Source organism: Crinia signifera, chromosome 2 (assembly GCF_055691185.1).
Source record: "Crinia signifera chromosome 2, ASM5569118v1, whole genome shotgun sequence".
In the NCBI taxonomy this organism is placed as follows: Eukaryota; Metazoa; Chordata; class Amphibia; order Anura; family Myobatrachidae; genus Crinia; species Crinia signifera.
In genome coordinates this window covers 25073679-25094753 of record NC_139218.1, presented here as the reverse complement: position 1 = coordinate 25094753, position 21075 = coordinate 25073679, and the positions used below count along the sequence as shown (strand labels likewise).

The window sequence follows — 21075 nt, the reverse complement described above, 5'->3', positions numbered from 1 at the left end:
AATAAAAAAAAAAATACTTTTTATTAAATTAAGTGCATTTCGCAGCGTCTATAGCTGGTCACACCCACGCGACTTTGTGCAGTTGCACACTCCTTACCTCGTATACATCCGTTCAGCCAAATGTTCACATTTGAACATTCACATCAGTCCCTGCCCCAGTGGAGCTTACAATCTATATTCCCAACCACATGTACACGCACACAGACATTCTAGGGTTAAATTTGTTGGGAGCCAATATGCAGCCACTTGCACTGGCACACCTGTAATACTCCCATAATATGCCCACTGAACTGAGCATCTTTGCCAGCGCTACCAGCCAGCTTTGGTTCATCGCTCAAGAGCGTTTGTCACCTTTCCGAACCATGGGCCTGATTCTGGTTATCTCGATAAGCTGTGAAAATTGCGGCTTACCGAGCAGCAGTGCCACCATCACCCACGTCCCTCCCATCCCGATGCGAAAGGCACGGTGAGTGGAGTAACGCCATGGCCATTCACAGTCGAGGTTTGTATATGCACAAACCCAACCATCGGGGCAGGAGCTGAATTCAGATCCCTGAGTGATCGAGAATCAGCCTCCATTTCTGGTACCATCTGGCCCAATCTCAACAGCACCTTTGTGCGTACACTCTGCGTAACACATGCGCCGTAGGGGACTTTTAGAAATGTTTGCGCAGGCGCAGTTGCAAACAAACGCTGAACTCCATGACCATCAGCATTGCGTGCGCTCAGAATCGGGCCTTACGGCAGCTACAGTACTATATACACATAACACATCTCTTCACTTGCACATACAAAAAAAAAAAAATAGTGGGAAAGTTCCATTATACACCATACGGTATATAGTAGCACCACAGGAAACATGAACTGAAAACATGATCCCTCTGTCAGTGGATTGTCACAGCAAGGGGCGGTACCCATTCTCTTATTCCGACGAGCAAACGCCACCTCTGCCGGTCAGCACAGTTTTGTATTGTGTGTCTCTGTCACCTACACACACACACAGTGGCGGAACATTTGTGGGCTAAACGCAAGTCCATAAAGATTCAGCCTATCAAATCGCTGAGGACTAATGACATCACAGAGGCACTGTAATCTTAGGAATACGTATCCAGGGCACGATTCAGAGGGAGAGCAGTTTGTACCCTGGTAAAAACCATGTTGCACCATTATTAAGGCAGAAATCCAATGGGATTTAGTCTTTGGAAGGGGCGTGTCCTAGATGAATACTAATGCGATGCAATTGCAATGCTGTCCACTGTTTGTTCTCCGCATGCAGAGGTAGCTTGGATTTTCCCTGCATGCGAAAAAAATAAAGGCTTTGCACCCCTTGCATAGCAGAATGGTTTGATCCAGGCATTTATATGAGATTTCATCCCAAGCCTGAACCAGGTCCTCAGTCCATAAATGTCTTGTACACAGTGTAACATAAGTGCTTTATTGTGTTGTTCGACCGGCTCAGGTTATCCGGTCACAGGGGTAGAACGGACGGTTGATGGCTTGTTTGTCCTGCAGCACTGGGGATATCAGGCTGCTCAGCCATAGAGGATCATTTATAGTACCGCCCACGAAGTTCACCGTGTGCTCACATCCCTCTCCCCTATGCCCTCATCCTCAGCGGTATAGTGGCCGGAGTCCTTGCTTCTAACGGTTGATGCAGTTGTCTCTGTTTGCACCGGATCTTCCACCTTGGTGTCCTGGATAATGTTGCACCTATCAAAACTCTCTTCTTCTTGTAATGCAAATGGAAGTTTGCTAAACTTCTGGGGAAAGTCCCACATATCCTACAGACAAAGTAACGTGACAGATTACATATAAACAATAGTAATGGCACACATTATATTTTACCCTAATAACCGTAGCTACATACTAAACAGGCCGACATCAATGCTATATAATCCATCTCTAACACCGCTAACACACTGATATTATGTAGTAAGTTGCAGAATCTCTTAAGGTGCCCACATACGGATAGATATCGAATCCAATCGGATATCCATTTAATTTCCTTTGAAATCCAGAACACCCCTGATCGTGGCCACACACAGAACGATTGAGTACACGATGAGAGGGTTTACTCAGTCGTTCAGTGTGGCCATGATCATGGGTGAACCGGGTCTGCCTCTCCACACATTTCCACCGCACCTCTGCCGCTGGTAGATACGGAGAGATCCGGCAGCAGGCAGGAAATTTCAAATGAATAGGACAGTCACTGATTGGCTGAGAGAGCTCTCTCAGCCAATCAGCGGCCACCCTATTAAAATGAATAGGCCACCACTGATTGGCTGAGTGTGAGGTCTATTAGCGGCCACCCTATTAATTTGAAATATCCTGCCATCAGCCTCTCTCTTTCTGTCTGCCAGTGGGTGGTCGGCTGGAGGTGCGGCAGACATAGCCGGTACATGGCTATGATCCTGCAGGACAGGTCACTCATCTTTCCTACTGCTGAATCGATCAGCAGGCTCGATGAATGACCCTCAAACACCCGTATCGTATCTTCACCTAGCCCACACACGATTGGTTGTTCTGATCTGTCAGAAGCGACCATATCAATTAAAACATCTTACCGTGTGTGGGCACCTTTAATCGTCACTACTGTTCCATAAGAGCTGCTTTTTTTTTTATTATCTCCCAGAACCATTTCCCATTCCTGCAGGAAGACTTCTCTTGTGCTGCACTTTTCCTGTGGAATGCTCACCCCCATCTCTGCCTCTATTTCCCACCCCAACAGTCTCTGTACTATAATCTCAATGTAGGGGGAGCGACCAGTGAGAACCGCCACACCCCTTACTAAACAGACCAATTAGGAATTGAGTGCAGCACGTAACATTATAGAAGTGGAGACAATGAAAAGAGACACAGCCTGGGACAGGAATGGAATGGTAACAAAATTTAACAATAGGCCAATTACATAATTCATAATTGATAATGATAAGTTTAAATCCATTCAATATTAATGCAAGGAAATTGGCCTTTTAGGGACAGTTTGGCTTTCTCACAGTCATGGTCTATCATTGGCCCTTATTCTGATCGATGCGGATATTCCCGCTTGCGTACGGGCCGCCGATGTTTATCTTCTGCGCATGTGCAGAGGTCACTCTGCGCATGTGCAGGCGATTTCGCCGCAAGGATTCTCTATACGCCGCACAGGGGGCGTAGAGGGGCGTGATGGGCTACTTAGCCTCATTACCCTATGCATACGCCCCGCGTTTCATGGGCGTTCCCATGCAAACGCGGGGCATATGCATGGTAATGAGGCCGTGACGCGTGGGTACGGGGCGGGCATCTGACATCGCCGGATGTCAGCTGCCCGCCCCCATACAAGATTTCACACGGACAAGTGTCCGTGTGGTCTTGTGTTGCGGGACCTGGTGGAGCGTGCGGCCCTGCATTCGATATTCGGCGACCATCGAATGCAGGGGCTGCTCCCACCATGGAGGAGGCGTATCCCCGTCCAATTTCATGCGGATCGCCACATATCCGCGTACGGACGGCAGGTGGCGATCCGTATGGAAGGCGGGGATTCGCCTGCACGGTCGGAGCCGCATATGCGGCTCCGGCCGCACCAACCAGAATAAGGGCCATTGTCCTGAAAGAAGTCGTCCATTTCCCTGTTGGTTACTTGGTAGACTTGCAATACTAAAGGGTAAATTTACTAAAGCTTCTAAAAAAGAGGCAATGTTGTCTATAGCAACCAACCAGATTCTGTCTATCATTTTCTAGAATGCAATAGAGAAATGATCAACAGAAACTGATTGGTTGCAATGGGCAACACCACCTCTTTTCCATTTTAGCCCTTTCAGGTCCAACGTCTAGTCAGGCTCAACAGCCCTAGCGCTAGTAGCAGATCCAACGGTTAGACACTTTAAAATAAGAACATAAACATTAATATTACAATTCATTTAAACAAGACTGTTTGAATTGCAAAAAAAAAAAAGGACTGCAAAGGGTTAAATAGATTTAGTAAATTTAAGCCCCCCCATCCCCAGACTGATGTGCGAAGACCATTTTTATCGATGAGTAATCAGATTGTTGGTATATTGCGGAAGGGGAACCTCAGATTTTGAGTTTTGTTGCCCTACAAACATTTCATACCGCAGACTTTAAATACCTTAAGGGAGCGCGTTCATTTATTGCCCCACGCTGCCGACGGTTACGGCACTGCAATACCCCGGCTCTACAGACTGTGATGTGACATCTTTAATGTCGGTCGGGAAATCAGCAACTTGGAGGGTATCGCTAACCACTTAAATGCCCTCTAAGTGACTGCACCGGGCATGGCGTAAGATGCGGTGTCTGACAAAGGGCGGTATTCAATGAGCCTGATTCGCCATGTTTTTATGGCGAATTTGTGCTGTTTGGCGAATTTCTGACTAAAACGGTGAATCACCCTATTCAATGACCACATGGCGAATACATTTCCAGGTTTTTTTCACCATGATTCACAGAGTAGCAATCGCTATCTTTTTATGGTGAAGTGGAATGTGAACTTTTAAAATAAAGTGTTTTGTTTTTTTACATTTGGTGTCAAAAAATCAGGAATTTTATTCTGAGGAGGGGCATGCTATTTTTATTCATGTGCTGTAAGCACATGAATATATATTTAATTTAAAAAAAATATATATATATATTTTTTTTACACAGCATCCAGCAGGGGGCGCCGGAGCCGAGCCGCTTATTACATATTCATATATTCACTGCACCCGATCGTTACGATCGTGTGTAGTGAATATACGCTCCCCTGCTGGCACCCCCGGGGGGCAGCCTGTGCTGCCTGGCACCCGGGGAGCCCACCTACCCCCCACAAAGTTCTGGGGCAGGCAGAGAGACTACCATCTCTCTGCCTGGCACCGTCCTCAGGCTCCCTGCGGCAATCGCCGCAGGAGCTCATATTCGCCAGTCAGGGGCAGCGAGCCCCTGACACGTTGAATACCGGAGCCCGCCGGCTCTGGAACGTGGCGAATGTGCAGCGAATCCTAAAAAGGATTTGCTGCACCTCGCAGGTATTCTCATTGAATACCGCCCATAGACCCAAAACTCTTGAAAGACTGTAACTCCACCTCTCATAATTCTATTTGGGACACAGTTGAACTGAACGCCATTCCCTTTTTTACAGGATCTTCCCTTAATATAGAGATACAAAGTAACAACAGTTGCCTGGAGCAACACAGAGATGGTAAGATAGAGGAGAGGAGAGTTTTAGCTCCCACTCACATTAATACACAGGATCCTGTATAATCTATTTCTATAGGATATACTGAGCATTAGCAGAGGGTAAAACAGAACCTCTATACCAGGTGACAGGCCTCGTACCTCTCCAATACTTGAAGGCAGCTTGCTGGACGGGGAGAAGATGGTCTTCAAGTATCGTTTTAAGGGACAGAAACAGATGTAAATCACAACTGAAATGACAATGATTCCAATGAAGATGGATCCTGTAATCCACTCCGTCACATAGGATCGGGGATCTACAACCGCAAAGAAACACAGCAAAATGCAGCATATTAAATAAAAGATTAATTGAAAGGTGGAACTATCAGACTCCGTTATAGTAAATATGTCTCATTGGCCCTTATTCTGGCTTGTGCGGTAATATCCGCGTGCGTTCGTGCCGCCGATGTTTTGGGTCTGCGCATGTGTAGAGGCGTCTCTGCGCATGTGCGAACAGGACGCACGGCAACATTCCGCATGAAATGTGTACACTACGAACAGGGGGTGGAGAGGGGCGTGAAGGGCTATTTGGGCTCATTACCATATGCATACGCCCCGCGTTTCATGGGCGTTCCCATGCAAACGCTGGGCGTACGTATGGTAATGCGGCCGTGACGCACGTGTAGGGGGCGGACATATGACATTGCCGGATGTCAGCTGCCCGCCCAGATCCCTGCTTTTGCACGGAGAAATGCCCGTGTGGTCTGAGGTTGCGGGAGCTGCCTGGCCATTCGGTCCTGCATTCGATGGTCTGCGACCATCGGATGATGGGGGAGGCTCCCTGAGATGTAGGAGGTGTATTCTTGAGAAATACACGTGCGGTCCGTTCGGCCAGCTTCTTACCGCGTACGGATGGAGTTGGCGATCCGTATGGAAGGAGGGGTTTAGGACACACGGTGCTGGCCGCATATTCGGATCCGGCCGCACCGATCAGAATAAGGGCCATTGTTAATTCAGTCTAATAACTTGCCAAGAATTACACGTAACTGGAGTACAACGGGAACACGGACATCAATATTGTGTTACTCCACTGCAACCAGGGTGACCCTACTGGGATCTATAGTAGGTGACCGGTCAGGCCAACACCAAAAGGCTGACTTGCGCTAGGTCGTCAGTGACAAAAGCCCGACACAAGCAAAAGGTCAACATGGCAGTGAAATGGTCAAAATGTTTTTTTTTTTTTCGTGATTTCTTTTCTTTTAAATTTTTTGGGACGTCTTCGTAAAAAGTCAAAATGCGCAGAGCGCAACAGTAGCGGAGCACACGCATCACTTGTCGCAAAGCATGCGAGGGAACGCGCTGCACCAATAGGGGAGCCAGGTGCTCAGGTGTCGACATTGAAAAAAAAATACAAACAAAAATATCATGTCGACCTTTTCCATGTCAAATCATTTTGTCAATGCTGACATTTTGCATTTGACCTTTTGTAAATATGTCGACCTTCTGAATGTCAACTTTCTGTTGTTGACTTATTGATTGTTGACACTGTCTACGCTATGGAGTATGGGTCATAGGGACGATATCACTTAGGTCGAAAGTCATTAGGTTGACTACTATTGGTCGACAGTCACTAGGTCAACACATATATGTCAAAAGGTCGACACAAGCATTAGGTCGACATGGGAAAGGACGGGGCAGGGAAACCTGTAGTGTTTTATGGGGGCACCCATAGAAACGACGGGCATACCTCTGCGAATGTCAGCACCGCCCCGAATTCGCCCATCTCTGGCCCGGATAAAAGTCAGTATAAACTGAAAGAAATCATTTGATGGCGAGGGACCATTGAATGGTTTTCTCCCGTGTGGCAGCATTCCTCGGGGGCGGAGTTTACCACCTTGCTAGTCAGTGGACATACGCAGCCTAGCGAGCCGGTCTGAATCAGGTTGGATCCAGGAAGTGGAATCAATACCTTCTGTTTTCAGACGAGAACACATGGGATCCATAATAAGCTCCGGGACCAATTTTCCAATCCCCCAAATCGGGTCTCCGGTGGTGCATGCGCAGACCCCCCCCATTATCGGAACGGGGTTCGAATTTGCCCCCTTCCAATCAAACTTGATTTAGGCCCTTAGTTACTAAAGTGAAAGCAATTTTTGCAGGGACACTGATCTGTGTTAAACTTGCTGGATATGGGGAGAGGCTGACAGAGATTGGAGGTAGGAGCTGGAGATAGGGACTGGGGGCAGGGGGGCAGAGATTGAGACAATGTAATTGTGATGGGCTTGTAACTAGTAAATAATAACAAATAGGAACATCTTATAGGTAGAGATGTGCAGGCTCTGATTTACTCTGATTTCAAAGCAAGACTCTTTTGGCCATCTTAAATCACATGACAGTTGTTGACAGTTGATTTTCAAAGCAGGATCTTATTGGCTATCAACTGTCAACAACTGTCATGTGATTTAAGATAGCCAATAAGCTCCTGCTTTGAAATCAGAGGGCGGTATTCAATGAGCCTGATTCGCCAGGTTTTTATGGCGAATTTGTGCTGTTTGGCGAATTTCTGTCAAAAACGGTGAATCACCCTATTCAATGACCACATGGCGAATACATTTCAAGGTTTTTTTCGCCATGATTCACCGAGTAGCAATCGCTATCTTTTTATGGCGAAGTGGAATGTGAACTTTTAAAATAAAGTGTTTTGTTTTTTACATTTGGTGTAAAAAAATCAGGAATTTTATTCTGAGGAGGGGCATGCTATTTTTATTCATGTGCTGTAAGCACATGAATATATATTTAATTTTAAAAATAATATATATATATTTTTTTTTACACAGCAGCCAGCAGGGGGCGCCGGAGCCGAGCCGCTCATTACATATTCATATATTCACTGCACGATCATTACGATCGTGTGTAGTGAATATACGCTCCCCTGCTGGCACCCCCGGGGGGGCAGCCTGTGCTGCCTGGCACCCGGGGAGCCCACCTAACCCCCCACAAAGGTCTGGGCTAGGCAGAGAGACTACCACCTCACTGCCTGGCACCGTCCTCAGGCTCCCTGCGGCAATCGCCGCAGGAGCTCATATTCGCCAGTCAGGGGCTCGCTGCCCCTGACTCGTTGAATACCGGAGCCGGCGAGGCTCCGAAACGTGGCGAATGTGCAGCGAATCCAAAAAAGGATTCGCTGCACCTCGCAGGTATTCACATTGAATACCGCCCAGAGAGTAAATCAGAGCCTGCACATCTCTACTTATAGGGGAAGAGCCCACGTCATCCCGTGTCCATGTCATTACATAACTACCCACCAGTTGTTATGCAGTAGTCACCACTGTAAAGGCCAGCTCTGCTTCCATCGTCCCCATTTCGTTTATCACACTTTGTCTGTGCTCTCCCACAATACGTTGTGGAGGGTTCTAGGTTGTCTACTGTAAAATGAGGACCAGGTTTTTCCAAAGTTATCACCTGTAAAACCAAAATGAAACATATAGCGCTACGAGTCACCCAGAGACAGGAACGGCAATTACACTCGCCTGGTTCTAAGATGGAATCGATACTACTGGCCTGCGCTGTAATAAACATATCGAAATATATAAAAGGCTATCTACTCCTCGCCTCTGAGGTGGCTACACAACAGACCAAATGAGTCCTTTGTGTGCTACAAGATGTCATAACAGAAAGTGAAAGCAATTTTTGCAGGGACACTGATCTGTTTCATACTTTCTGGATATGGAGAGAGGGAGCTGTGAAGACAGAGGTTGGAGGTAGGAGCAGATAGTAACAGGTGTGGGTGGAGAGTTTGTGGGTTAAAACACGACCGAGGCAACTAAAAAAAAAAAAATCAAAACTAAATTACTGTTAACTTTTAATTAATTAAAAAAAACAATTTTTTTTGCTGTCTGCTCATTGCGAGGCCTCACGCAGGGCCGGTGCCACCACTAGGCAGCTTTAGGCATTTGCCTATGGGCGGTGGCCACTGGAGGGCAGCACTGAGTAGCAGGAAAGAAGCCACCCGCAGCGAGGAGCAGGACAGCAGCCACCCGCCCATTAATCATCCCAGCTGGCCCGGGGTCACTATCTTCAGTGAAACGTAAGCTCCCTCTCCCACTAACAGCATCCCCCCCCCCACCATGGAGCAGGTCAGTGGCTGCGGCTAGCAGCCCCATCAGGATGCGAGCAGCATCACCTCATGCTGCGGGTAACACCCCTCCCCATTGGGTAGCCCAAGGGGAGCTGGATATCGGTGGTAGTGGCCTCGGGCAGCACGCCACACCGGCCACGAGTAGCGCCCTCACCCCCCGCTGTGGTGAAGATCAGCGGTGGCCGTGGTTAGTACCCTTCCCCTGCCACGAGTACCAAACTACCAGAAGTAAATTGTGTATGTGGGAGGCTGGGGGTGGTGTGGGGGGGTTGTGTGTATAGTATAGTGTATACTTCGTTTGTTGCCAATATTACTTTAGAAATGATCCTCACAATACTATGTTATTTATACTGTGTGTTTAAAATTTACATTGATAAACAAACATTCTTAAAATCCTGAGGAACGCCGCGTACTCCAGCTAGTCCAATATAAAATATAACACAACATAGGCACCACCTATAATATGGTGTAACCGGCTACACGCACAGGAGACTTCTCTGTTCTGTGTGTGTGAAACCATTATTATGAAGACCGCGATGAGAACCGCAAGCACACATTATAATCCTCGGACACCTTGGTTATTACGGCATACTGGATTCTTTTCACACTCACCCGAGGGCGCGTTGTATTTTTCCAGTATTCCAGATGGTAGATCCAATAACAAACTGCAATAAGGTTTTTATCTTTATATCCGTCGGGAGCGCTCACAAATATGTACAGATGTCGGTTTTGAATGGTCATACTAATGTCAGTCGGGGCTCCCATCACAACTTATGGACATGAAGAAACAAAAACATATATTAGGTTTCAGAACCTCTATACAACCGCAGATTAAAATGTACATAAAATTTCCATGAAGTAGAAATAAAAAGGAGGAGCAGATGACCAGGGTTGAAATGCCAGGTTGCTTGGCAGGAGAAATGTGGCCGTGGCGCTTTCACACTGCAGATCAACCCGGGTTAACATGGCAATAACCCGGGTTGAGTTGGCGGTCTGAAAGGGGTATTAATAAGAAGTGGGCGTGGCCATGCGCACTACAGGGTCCGTTTAATAATGTAAACTTAAAATGAACTGTCATAAAGGAATCGCACCACGCGATGCAAAAGATAGGTGTATGAGGACACACCGGTATTACAAGTGAGCAGCACACACAAGATATAGGGGGGAAATTTACCAAGATGTGTATTCTACTTCACATGTGGTGTTGCTAAGGGCAACCAATCAGATCCTGTCTACTATCTTCCAGAGGGTGCTAAATAAATAAGTAGTTTCTGATTGGTTGCCCATAGCACTTTTCATAAAGCAACGAAAACAGTAGAGAAGCGAAGCCGATGCAAAGATGGCCATGGCAACCAATCAGCACTGAGGTAACATTTCCTATTTGCATATTATAAAATTATACGGAGCAACTGATTGGTTGCCATGGGCCAATTCTCCACTGTTTTAACTGAAAAGTGCACAGTGACTTTCTGAACACCCTGTAGAAGGTTAAAGCAGAGGTAGAATCTGATTGGTTGCTAAGGGTAACATCCAATCTTCAATAGAACTCTAATTTTAGTAACCTGACCCAATAGTCCCTAAATCTGGTCAGTCTGTCTACCTGTGTATAAGCCGGATATATGCTCCCAGAGATTAATGTGTTCTTTAGCACTGATCGGTGATTAGAGAAGTCGCAAATTGAGCTATAAGCAAAGGATGAGCGAGCCGTCCCCTCTAGAGTGTAATCCATGCTGAATCAGCCCCTTCATGCGTTCTTATAAACAGGTAGCAGAGGCTGAGATCTCAATGCCATATACAAACATGTACAAAGTCCTCCCCACCTACACGGGGTTTACACATGGATGGATCAAGGCTTTCTGCAAACTGGGTGTTTCTGAGCGGTAACTGGATTTCGTGACCATGTGACTATACCAATATATAGTCACATGGCAACCAATCAGCTTCTCCCATGGTAGAAATGATCCAGAACTCTATGTCCACAATTGCCCAGGGGAAAAAAGGTTAGGTGTAGGCAGGTGGCCCAGGAATTGTATGGTCACTTGCAAACAGCTCCAACGCATCTCCCCATTGTACATGCTTGTATATTTTACTCCGTTCCCGGCTATGGAAGATCATGGAGTCTCCAGGGCATCTCAAACACCTGCAAGTGTTGGTCAATGTCCAGAGCAGTCGTCCAATCTGAGAAAGGGCAGGTACCCACAGGTTGGGTACAGAGACGGGCACCTGCTCAGTAGACGGAGCAGTACGTGGCATCGCTTCCTGGCTCCACTTATGGACAATAATCATTTGCTTACGATGTCCTCACGTAGCCTGCTACGGTGTAACATTATTCTAAATCTATAGCTTATATTTACATAGAAAGCAGACACAAGGATTGTGTCCCAATGCGATCGTAGCCCACTAGTTGCAAATCATACGATAGCAGAAATCTCCAAGGTATAACCAAGCTTCAAGAACCACTAACCAGCCAAAAAAACACAGATGGAGTGAAGTTTATTGCACTAAACGAGTTCCCTTTAACCAAAACCTATAATATGCATCTGTTGCATATATATTTATGTAGGGGCTATTCTGTGGGCGGAGCCAGGCATAGGCGCTGATTCACGGCTGGAATACAAGTGGTATGAAAAAGCACCAGATGCATGCTGGGAAATAAATGTGGTTCTTCAGGTGACCGCACCGCCCATAAAGAAACCCATTTGTGAAAAATGTAGCCGTTATCATTGTATTGGAGTGTATGTTTTCCCGAACAGGAGATCCTTCCGAGATCAGTCAGATTTCTGGGAACGCTTAACCGCGTATAGCCCGCAAGCCCATGTACATTGTCGCAACATGACTTGTAACGCTCAGCCCAGGGCCGTCTTAACATTGTCAGGGGCCCCTGGGCAGAACAGTAGTGTGGGCCCCCCTCACATACGGCACCCCTCACATACAACCCCCCACATACCTATGGGCAGCAGGGTCTGAGCAGCGGCGTCTGGGAGTTGTAGCGCTATTTGCTGGGTCGGTGGGAAGCGCTGCTGATTTTGAAAAGACTGGCCCGGATGCTGATTGGGTGAGAGAATTTAGCCAATCAGTGTCCACTGGACACTGCATCCGGCCAGTTTCAGTGTCCCACCGACCCGGCAAATAGCGGGACACTGTCCAGCTGCTGTCAGGCAGGCAGATGGAGCACAGTACACCACTCCGCTACGCCCGTTTGTCAGGCAGCCTGCGCGGGATGCGGTCATTCGTCAGACTGCATTTAGGTCTACAGTCATTAGGTCGACCCCACTAGGTCGACTGGCAGGAAGGTCGACCTGACGTAAGGTCGACATGGGCCAAGGTCGACATGACTTAAGGTCGAATTTGCATAAAGGTCGACATGAGGAAGGTCGACTGGTCATAAGGTCGACATGGGTTTTTCACTGTTTTTTGAGCCGACGTGCCGACAGGCGGTATTTCATGCCCTACCATCCACTAGGGCGTGGTGGGAGAATAAAATAATGTGCCGAGCGCAGCGAGGCACCGTGCCCGAAGCATTGCGAGCGAAGCGAGCGATGCGAGGGTCCGATTCTCATTGCCAACTGTGTCCATGTCGACTGTGTCGACATTCGCATAAAAAAACAGTGACAAACCCATGTCGACCTTATGACCAGTCGACCTTCCTCATGTCGACCTTTATGCAAATTCGACCTTAAGTCATGTCGACCTTGGCCCATGTCGACCTTAAGTCAGGTCGACCTTCCTGCCAGTCGACCTAGTGGGGTCGACCTAATGACTGTAGACCTAAATGCAGTCTGACGAATGATCCCATTCCTTCTGCGCACAGGATGCCCCCCCATTACCATATCCCAGCTAGCCGGAGCACCACTTCCCCCAGGTACCCGGGAGGCTGCAATGCTGTGATTGGCCGGAGCGCGCACCCGTCAGCTGATGCAGCCTATCCAGCGGAGAGGGGGTGTGCGGGTGGGTGCTGCTGGAGGCTGCACCGGGCTTGACGGAGAGCAGGCGGATGACTGACAGGACTGCCCCTAGCTGCCACCTCCAGCTGGTGTGGGTGTTCGTGCAGTGCTGTCTTCCCCATTGGGGTGGGCCCTTAGGTCAAAGGGCCCCTGGGCAACTGCCCATTCAGCCCAATGGGAAAAACGGCCCTGGCTCAGCCTACACCGCCACCCGGTTACACCCGGTGAGCCACAAGCGGAGATGGTTACAGATCTGCACAAGGACGGTCGCTGAATCCTTGTTAATAGATAGGATCTGTCAGTAATTGTGGTTCAGCCTTCAACGTTCTGACCTTCAGGGCCGGCGCTGCCACTAGGCAGGATTAGGCAGCTGCCTAGGGCGCTGGCCGGTAGAGGGCGCCCCTTGTTCAGCCCAACATTTAATTGAAACCTCCAAAACAGCAGCCGACCACTGGTTTTATTTCTTAATCAATTTTTGCGGGTTCTCTGTGGGGCGGCAAGAAGCCCATCCCTCACCTGCAGCAGTGCTATACAGCTGACGGCACTGCAGCTACATGGAGCGGTACCTGAGTCCTTGACAGCAGTAGTCTCAGCGGCAGCTGAGCGGTGGGACCACGCAAGGTGGCTGGGGAACAATCAGCAGCAGACATGGTAGCAGCAGGGAGCAGTAACCCCCCACTACAACCCGGTGGTAGCAGCAGCGCTGGGACAAGGAAGGTCCTGTATGCTGATCCTGACAGCCGGGTAAGCTCCTCGGCTGACTCCACGGCTGTCAGGCAAAATGCTCTGGCTGTGGAAAAGATGGCACCAGGGCACCCCTCTTCACTTTAGTGCTGATTTTTTTCGGGTTGGGATCATTCGTCAGAATGATTTTAGGTCTACAGTCATTAGGTCGACCCCACTAGGTCGACTGGCAGGAAGGTCGACCTGACTTAAGGTCGACATGGGCCAAGGTCGACATGACTTAAGGTCGAATTTGCATAAAGGTCGACATGAGGAAGGTCGACTGGTCATAAGGTCGACATGGGTTTTTCACTGTTTTTTGATCCGAATGTCGACACAGTCGACATGGACACAGTTGGCAATGAGAATCGGACCCTCGCATTGCTCGCTTCGCTCGCTATGCTTCGGGCACGGTGCCTCGCTGCGCTCGGCACACTATTTTATTCTCCCACCACGCCCTAGTGGATGGTAGGGCATGAAATACCGCCTGTCGGCACATGTCGGCTCAAAAAACAGTGAAAAACCCATGTCGACCTTATGACCAGTCGACCTTCCTCATGTCGACCTTTATGCAAATTCGACCTTAAGTCATGTCGACCTTGGCCCATGTCGACCTTAAGTCAGGTCGACCTTCCTGCCAGTCGACCTAGTGGGGTCGACCTAATGACTGTAGACCTAAATGCATTCTGACGAATGACCGCATCCCTTTTTTTCTGCTATTGTTACACACATACTGTATGTTCAGCATGCCCCAGTATACGCAGGCAGGGACAGGAGTCATCAGCGCTGTCTCTCCCACACGCTGCAGTTGGTCACACAGGTTACATACACAGTGATTACTAGATCTCACGCTGGGAGCCAGGGACAGTATGTAAACTATTATCTCCCTTTCCAAGTGTATTCAAATATTGTTGAATACACTTGAATAGTGGCATGTAGTTTGCAGACTACCCCTTACTCCCAGAGTTCGTGTGACCTCTCAGACCGGGAGAACGCAGACGAGCTTCCCAGCAGTAGCAAGACAGAAAACTAAGAATTATGAGTGTGCTCACTGCTCAGCTGTATGGGGAGTTGTGGATTTAGGTGGGTGCCTCTATCCTCTGTGTGTCCATTTAGCCTATGCTAAATCCAGATTATCTGTGTCCCCACTACTACTCCTATCCAGTACCTTTAACTACTCCCACCCTTACCTCACCAGCTCCCATGTGCCACCATAACTACCCCCCCTCACCCAGTCTCTACTACGCCCACCCTTACCTCACCAGCTCCCCCAGCTGCCATGTGCCAATATATCTACCCCCCACCCAGTCCATACTACTCCCACCCTTACCTCACCAGCTCCCCCAGATGCCATGCGCCAATATATCTACCCCCCACCCAGTCCCTACTACTCCCACCCTTACCTCACCAGCTCCCTCAGCTGCCATGCGCCAATATATCTACCCCCCACCCAGTCCCTACTACTCCCACCCTTACCTCACCAGCTCCCTCAGCTACCATGTACCACTATAACTACCCCCCACCCAGTCCCTACTACTCCCACCCTTACCTCACCAGCTCCCCCAGCTACCATGTGCCAATATATCTACCCCCCACCCAGTCCCTACTACTCCCACCCTTACCTCACCAGCTCCCCCAGCTGCCATGTGCCACTATAACTACCCCCACCCAGTCCCTACTACTACCCTCACCTCCTCCCCCAGCTACCATGTGCCACTACATTTCTTACTACCTCCCTCACCCCCACCAACTCCACCAGCTGCCATGTGCCACTATGTCTACCCCTGCCCAGACTTTACTACCACCCTCACCCCACCACCTTCCACAGCTGCTATGTGCCACTATAACTACCCCTACCCAGTTCCTACTACTATCACCCCAAAAAACATCTGCTTGTAAAAGCATTTTTTTAAGGACTTTATTATTGTTTGTAGTATATTTTTTTATCCAGTTTCTGTTATTATGCATATATTTAATATTCAACTACTTCACTGGCATGCTAGTATGCTAGTGCACAATGGTTGGGTACGAAACCCGATACACAGCACAATGACGGTCAGATACTTCCAGACCCCATGGAGTATTTTTATCCTAACCCACCCTTCCTACCAGGACCACATTAATAATAGATATACTGTATGTATGGATGCAGTGTATGTATGTATGTATGTATGTATGTGAGAGGAAGTATACAGATGTGTGTGCGTATATATATATATATATATATATATATATATATATATATATATATAAAATGTATGTATGTATGAGACACGTGGGAAAAGAAACAGATATAGGTGTGTGTGGCAGAACTAAAAAGAGATAGTATTTATTTTAAGAGAGACTGAAATGTGAAGGAATATGAGAGAGGCACTATATAGATATCTATATATATATCAGAGGCAGAATGAAATAGAACGAGATACTCAGCTGCATAGGGCGCCAAGATCTGGGAAGGGGTGTCACTAAGTGTGCCCATCAAATAATTACAGATGCTTTTGAGAAATACTTCCTTCCTCTCAATACAGTCAGGCGGTAGGAAAATGTATGCGACAACACTTTCACCTGACTAACTGGGAAATTGTGTGTGTTTGTGGGGGGGGAGTAAGCCAAAGTTTTGCCTAGGGTGCCAAGAAACCTTGCACCGGCCCTGCTGACCTTTACTGGGTATAGTCACCTCAGTGTCTGCAAATGTATGCATGATAATAATAATAATGATAGCAGCAGCAACTTACCATCTGTGCTTGGATTAAACTGCACCTGGCTGGAGTTGAATACATCTCCCTGGCGGTCATACACAGAGGTGCGCAAATTATATGTGAGATAGAAATACACTTCCTTCGATAAGTCGCACTCCAGGACGGTGAGATTTACACATGCGGCAATTTCTCTCCATTCATTACGGAAAAGAATACTTTAATATAAAACAAAAATATCGTTAGCACCTCATCAGCATTCCTATTACTTACATACAGAAGAGACTTGCTAGCGCATCTATTTCTTCCCATTAACCCAAAGCAGCAAAATATTATTGGCTTTATGGTCTGTAATTATCCTCTCCAACCGCATTTAAACCATGGCTGGCCGAAGCAGACCTGGCGCCTTTTATTTCCATGATCAGGAACGGCTATGAATGGCCAATCAGCTCTGGAGGTATTAAGCTGGGGTGGGATGTAAAGCATTGCGTGTCCGGCGGCCGTGCCGACTGAACTGTGAGTGCTGTAGCCTCTATTGCTGTAGTCATGTGAGAATACTAGTAACCATCCTCCCGTGGTGTACAGCCGTGCCTCTGACTGTGCAAGGGCTGGCATACCTACTTTGTGCATCTTCAGATGCTGCAATGCCACCTGGGGTTTCTTTAGATGCAACCATCAGCTGCAGCATTGAAATTGACAGCAGTCCCCTGGCTAGATGCAGATTCTGAGTCAGCCTGCGGCCTCCAATGTGAGAGATTTCGCCCCTGAGTTTGCAGCCAGTTCGACAACCCTCCTGTGTCTCTCCTACAATACTACCACAAGGCAGGCGCACGCTGTGACCCAGGGCCGGACTGGCCATCTGGCACTTCTGGCAAATGCCAGAAGGGCCGATGGCCTTGTGGGCCGATTTTGGACACAGACTGGGCACACAGCTGCTGGCTCCGACGAGGAGTAGGAGGATCCAGCTTCATCCCCATCACCGTTGGGTTCCTTCTCCTTATGGAGCCGTGCGGGTAACGTCATGACGCTGCCCGCACACACGTGTAATACCCCTACATCTTAGATCAGAGGCAGGACGGCATATGAGTGACAGGTCTGTGAAAGAAGAAGGTGGATGGAGGCTGGGTGGAAGGAGGACGGAAGTGTCAGGCACGTTAAGTGTGTGCCAGAGGATGGAGGAAGAGAAGAGCAGCATGGTGGGGGACGGAGCAGCGGTGCCTGCCAGCATATCCAGCAGCAGCTCCAGGGTCAGGCAGTGTCCGGCGGCGCCTGACGGCAGAACCCCGCAGCACCCGCCAGTGGCTTCTGTGGTTGCCAACCCTATCCCACTCGGCTGTAGCTCCCGGCCGGACTCTGGGACAAGGTCCCGGTGCACAGCCTCACCTGACGGCACCCGGCCACAGCACCTGGCGGCAAGAGGTCCCGGCTGCAGCACCTGGCGGCAAGAGGTCCCGGCTGCAGCACTGCACAGCATCCGGCAGCAGTACCTCGTGGATGGCGGTGAGAAGGTCCCATCCCCAGCAATAGAAAAGCGGCATCCCCAGAGGCCCAGGACACTTCTGGTCCCTACAAGGGCACGTGAGTTGGCTAGTGTGGCCCTACCTTGCTCCCCTCCAGGAAAACCTAACAGGATAGACTCCCAGCCAGCTGCCTCCTCTATAGATAAACTTACGCACAAGATACATGCATTTGTGTTGATGTGTAATTGGGCATTATGGTGTGTAGCGTCATGTGTAGTAGGTAGCACGGTGTGTGGCATCATGTGTAATGGGCAGTAGGGTGTGTGGTGTCATGTGTAATGGGCATAATGGGGTGTTCCATAATGTGTAATGGGCAGTGTATTGCTTCCTTTTTGTGATGCCACGCCTCCTTTTCATGAGGCCACACCTCCTTTTTCTTCCGGTGGGCCTGTGTGCTCAAAATGCCAGGGCCGATTTCTGGTCCCAGTCCGGCCCTGCTGTGACCTATGAATGGCCTCCCCCAGTCAACACAGTTTCAATACAATCGCAACTGCGCCTCCCTGTGTATGGGCTGTGGGAGCTTTTAAGGATCTTGGTGCATGTGCAGAGGGAGATACAACGGTTCACTCCATGAACGGGTATGGATCATTAGGTCACCAGCATTATGGTCGACAAGCACTAGGTCGACATGCATTTAGGTCGACATGAGTTATGGTCGACATGAGTTAAGGTTGACAGGGACATTAGGTCGACATTGAAAAAGTCAACATGTTTTTAACCGGAATGTCAACACAGTCAACATAAACAATAAAACGTAGCACTGCGTGCGCTCGGCACGCTATTTCATTCTCCCACCACGCCCTAGTAGATGGTAGGGCGTGAAATACCACCTGTCGGCACATTTTAGCTCAAAAACAGATATATATATATATATATCAACCTCCCAACATTACCCTCTTCAGGAGGGACAAAATGCTCTGCTTCGGGACTTTCCTCTTAATTAATGATTGCCATCACCTGTTTTAAACAGGTTAATGGACAAGAAAGGTGGCAATCATTAATTAAGAGGAAAGTCCAGAAGCAGAGCATTTTGTCCCTCCTGGAGAGGATAATGTTGGGAGGTATAAACACAGGGGGCCCAGCACTTACTACAACAAACCATACTTGCCTACCTGACCCTCTCCATGCGGGAGAAAATGCTCTGCTCCTGGGCTTCGCTGGTAATGTAGGATTGCCATCACCTGTGGTGAGACACCTTTACCTAGCTCCCCACAGGTGCTGGCAATCATACATTACCAGGGAAGTCCAGGAGCAGAGCATTTTCTCCCTCATGGAGAGGGTCAGGTAGGCAAGTATGCAACAAACTAACTCACCTTAACATTCAAATTATCAATTAAATAAATGGTACTTGTGTATTTTGGCGGCGCCCCCGATCTCCATCGCTCGATGTTCTCATCGCATCGCATGCCATGCACCCGATGGCATGCGATGCGATGCAACGCGTTTTTTGCCCCCTATGCGATGAAAGATTGTATAAGCACCCTAAAGGGTGCTTTTAAAGCACCCTAATGGGTGCTTACAATGTTAAATGCACCCCCACGCCACCCCCCCTACTATAAACGTGAACCCGAAGCGTGGCAGTTGAGCTTTAACCCAGGAAAATAACACATGTTCATTTTAGCTATGATGTGTAAGCAGTTGCCAATTTCCCATGAAAATCAGTTGTTAGTGTAGGACTTGCAGTGAAATGGGGTCCCTTGGCGATGGGCTGCAAGCTTAAATGCATTGATCAATTCATGAACTAAAACCCCATTATTTATTTAATTGATTATTTGAATGTTAAGGTGAGTTTGTTGTAGTGAGTGCTAGGCCCCTGTGTTTGTATTTACTAGAGTGTGTGGTCACAAGCCAGTGCACCCCATCCTGGGAAGTGGGTGCTGTTTGCACCCCATTCTTAGGAATGGCGAGTGTGTTGGTACTTCTGTATCTATCTATCTATTTATATATATATCTACGCTATTCTGGCAAGAACCTCACATCTGCTATATACTCTGCACTGTTGGAAAATAAGTCTGGGGACCCTGCTCCTTTCACTATATAACTCTGTGTGTGGCCTTCTTCTGCCTTCATTCCCCTTCGCAAATTATGTCACTGCCCCTGTCACATGCAGCCCTGTCCTCACGGACACATCACTAATCTCCTGATATACTCTGTGCTGCTGGGGACAGCAGTGTAGCTAGGTGCCATGGTGCCCGGAGCAAGGGCATATTTCGCGCCTGCCTACCCCGGTAATGAATTGGGGGCGTGGCTAACATGTGTTTGCATGTTACATTTGAAAAGAAAAAACGTAAAAAATAAGACACTATATAAGACGCTGTAACGGAATCTGCTGCGCTATATAAGACACTGTAACGGAATCTGTTGTGCTATATAAGACACTGTAACGGAATCTGCTGCGCTATATAAGACGCTGTAAGGGAATCTGCTGCGATATACTGTATAAGGTGCCGTAACGGAATCTGCTGCGCTGTATAAGATGCCGTAACGGAATCTGCTGCGCTATATAAGGTGCCGTAATGGAATCTGCTGCGCTATATAAGACGCTGTAACGGAATCTGCTGCGCTATATAAGACGCTGTAACGGAATCTGCTGCGCTATATGAGACGCTGTAACGGAATATGCTGCGCTATATGAGACGCTGTAACGGAATCTGCTGCGCTATATAAGACGCTGTAACGGAATCTGCTGCGCTATATAAGACGCTGTAACGGAATCTGCTGCGCTATATAAGACGCTGTAACGGAATCTGCTGCGCTATATAAGACGCTGTAACGGAATCTGCTGCGCTATATAAGACGCTGTAACGGAATCTGCTGCGCTATATAAGACACTGTAACGGAATCTGCTATGCTATATAAGGTGCCGTAACGGAATCTGCTGCGCTATATAAGACACTGTAACGGAA

General features: G+C 48.3%; 1 protein-coding gene across 1 annotated transcript in view; it reads right to left on the bottom strand.

Moving 5' to 3' along the window:
* Window positions 1-30: 30 nt before the first annotated feature.
* Window positions 31-21075, bottom strand: part of IFNAR1 (interferon alpha and beta receptor subunit 1) — a 69193-nt gene continuing 48148 nt past the window's right edge. Inside the window, exons 7-11 of the mRNA XM_083171801.1 lie at window positions 16689-16867; window positions 9899-10056; window positions 8454-8610; window positions 5311-5465; window positions 31-1781 (exon numbers count right to left, since the gene is read on the bottom strand). Coding sequence (XP_083027927.1) covers window positions 1572-1781; window positions 5311-5465; window positions 8454-8610; window positions 9899-10056; window positions 16689-16867 — 859 coding nt within the window. The 3' untranslated portion in view covers window positions 31-1571. The remainder of the gene's footprint in view (window positions 1782-5310; window positions 5466-8453; window positions 8611-9898; window positions 10057-16688; window positions 16868-21075) is intronic.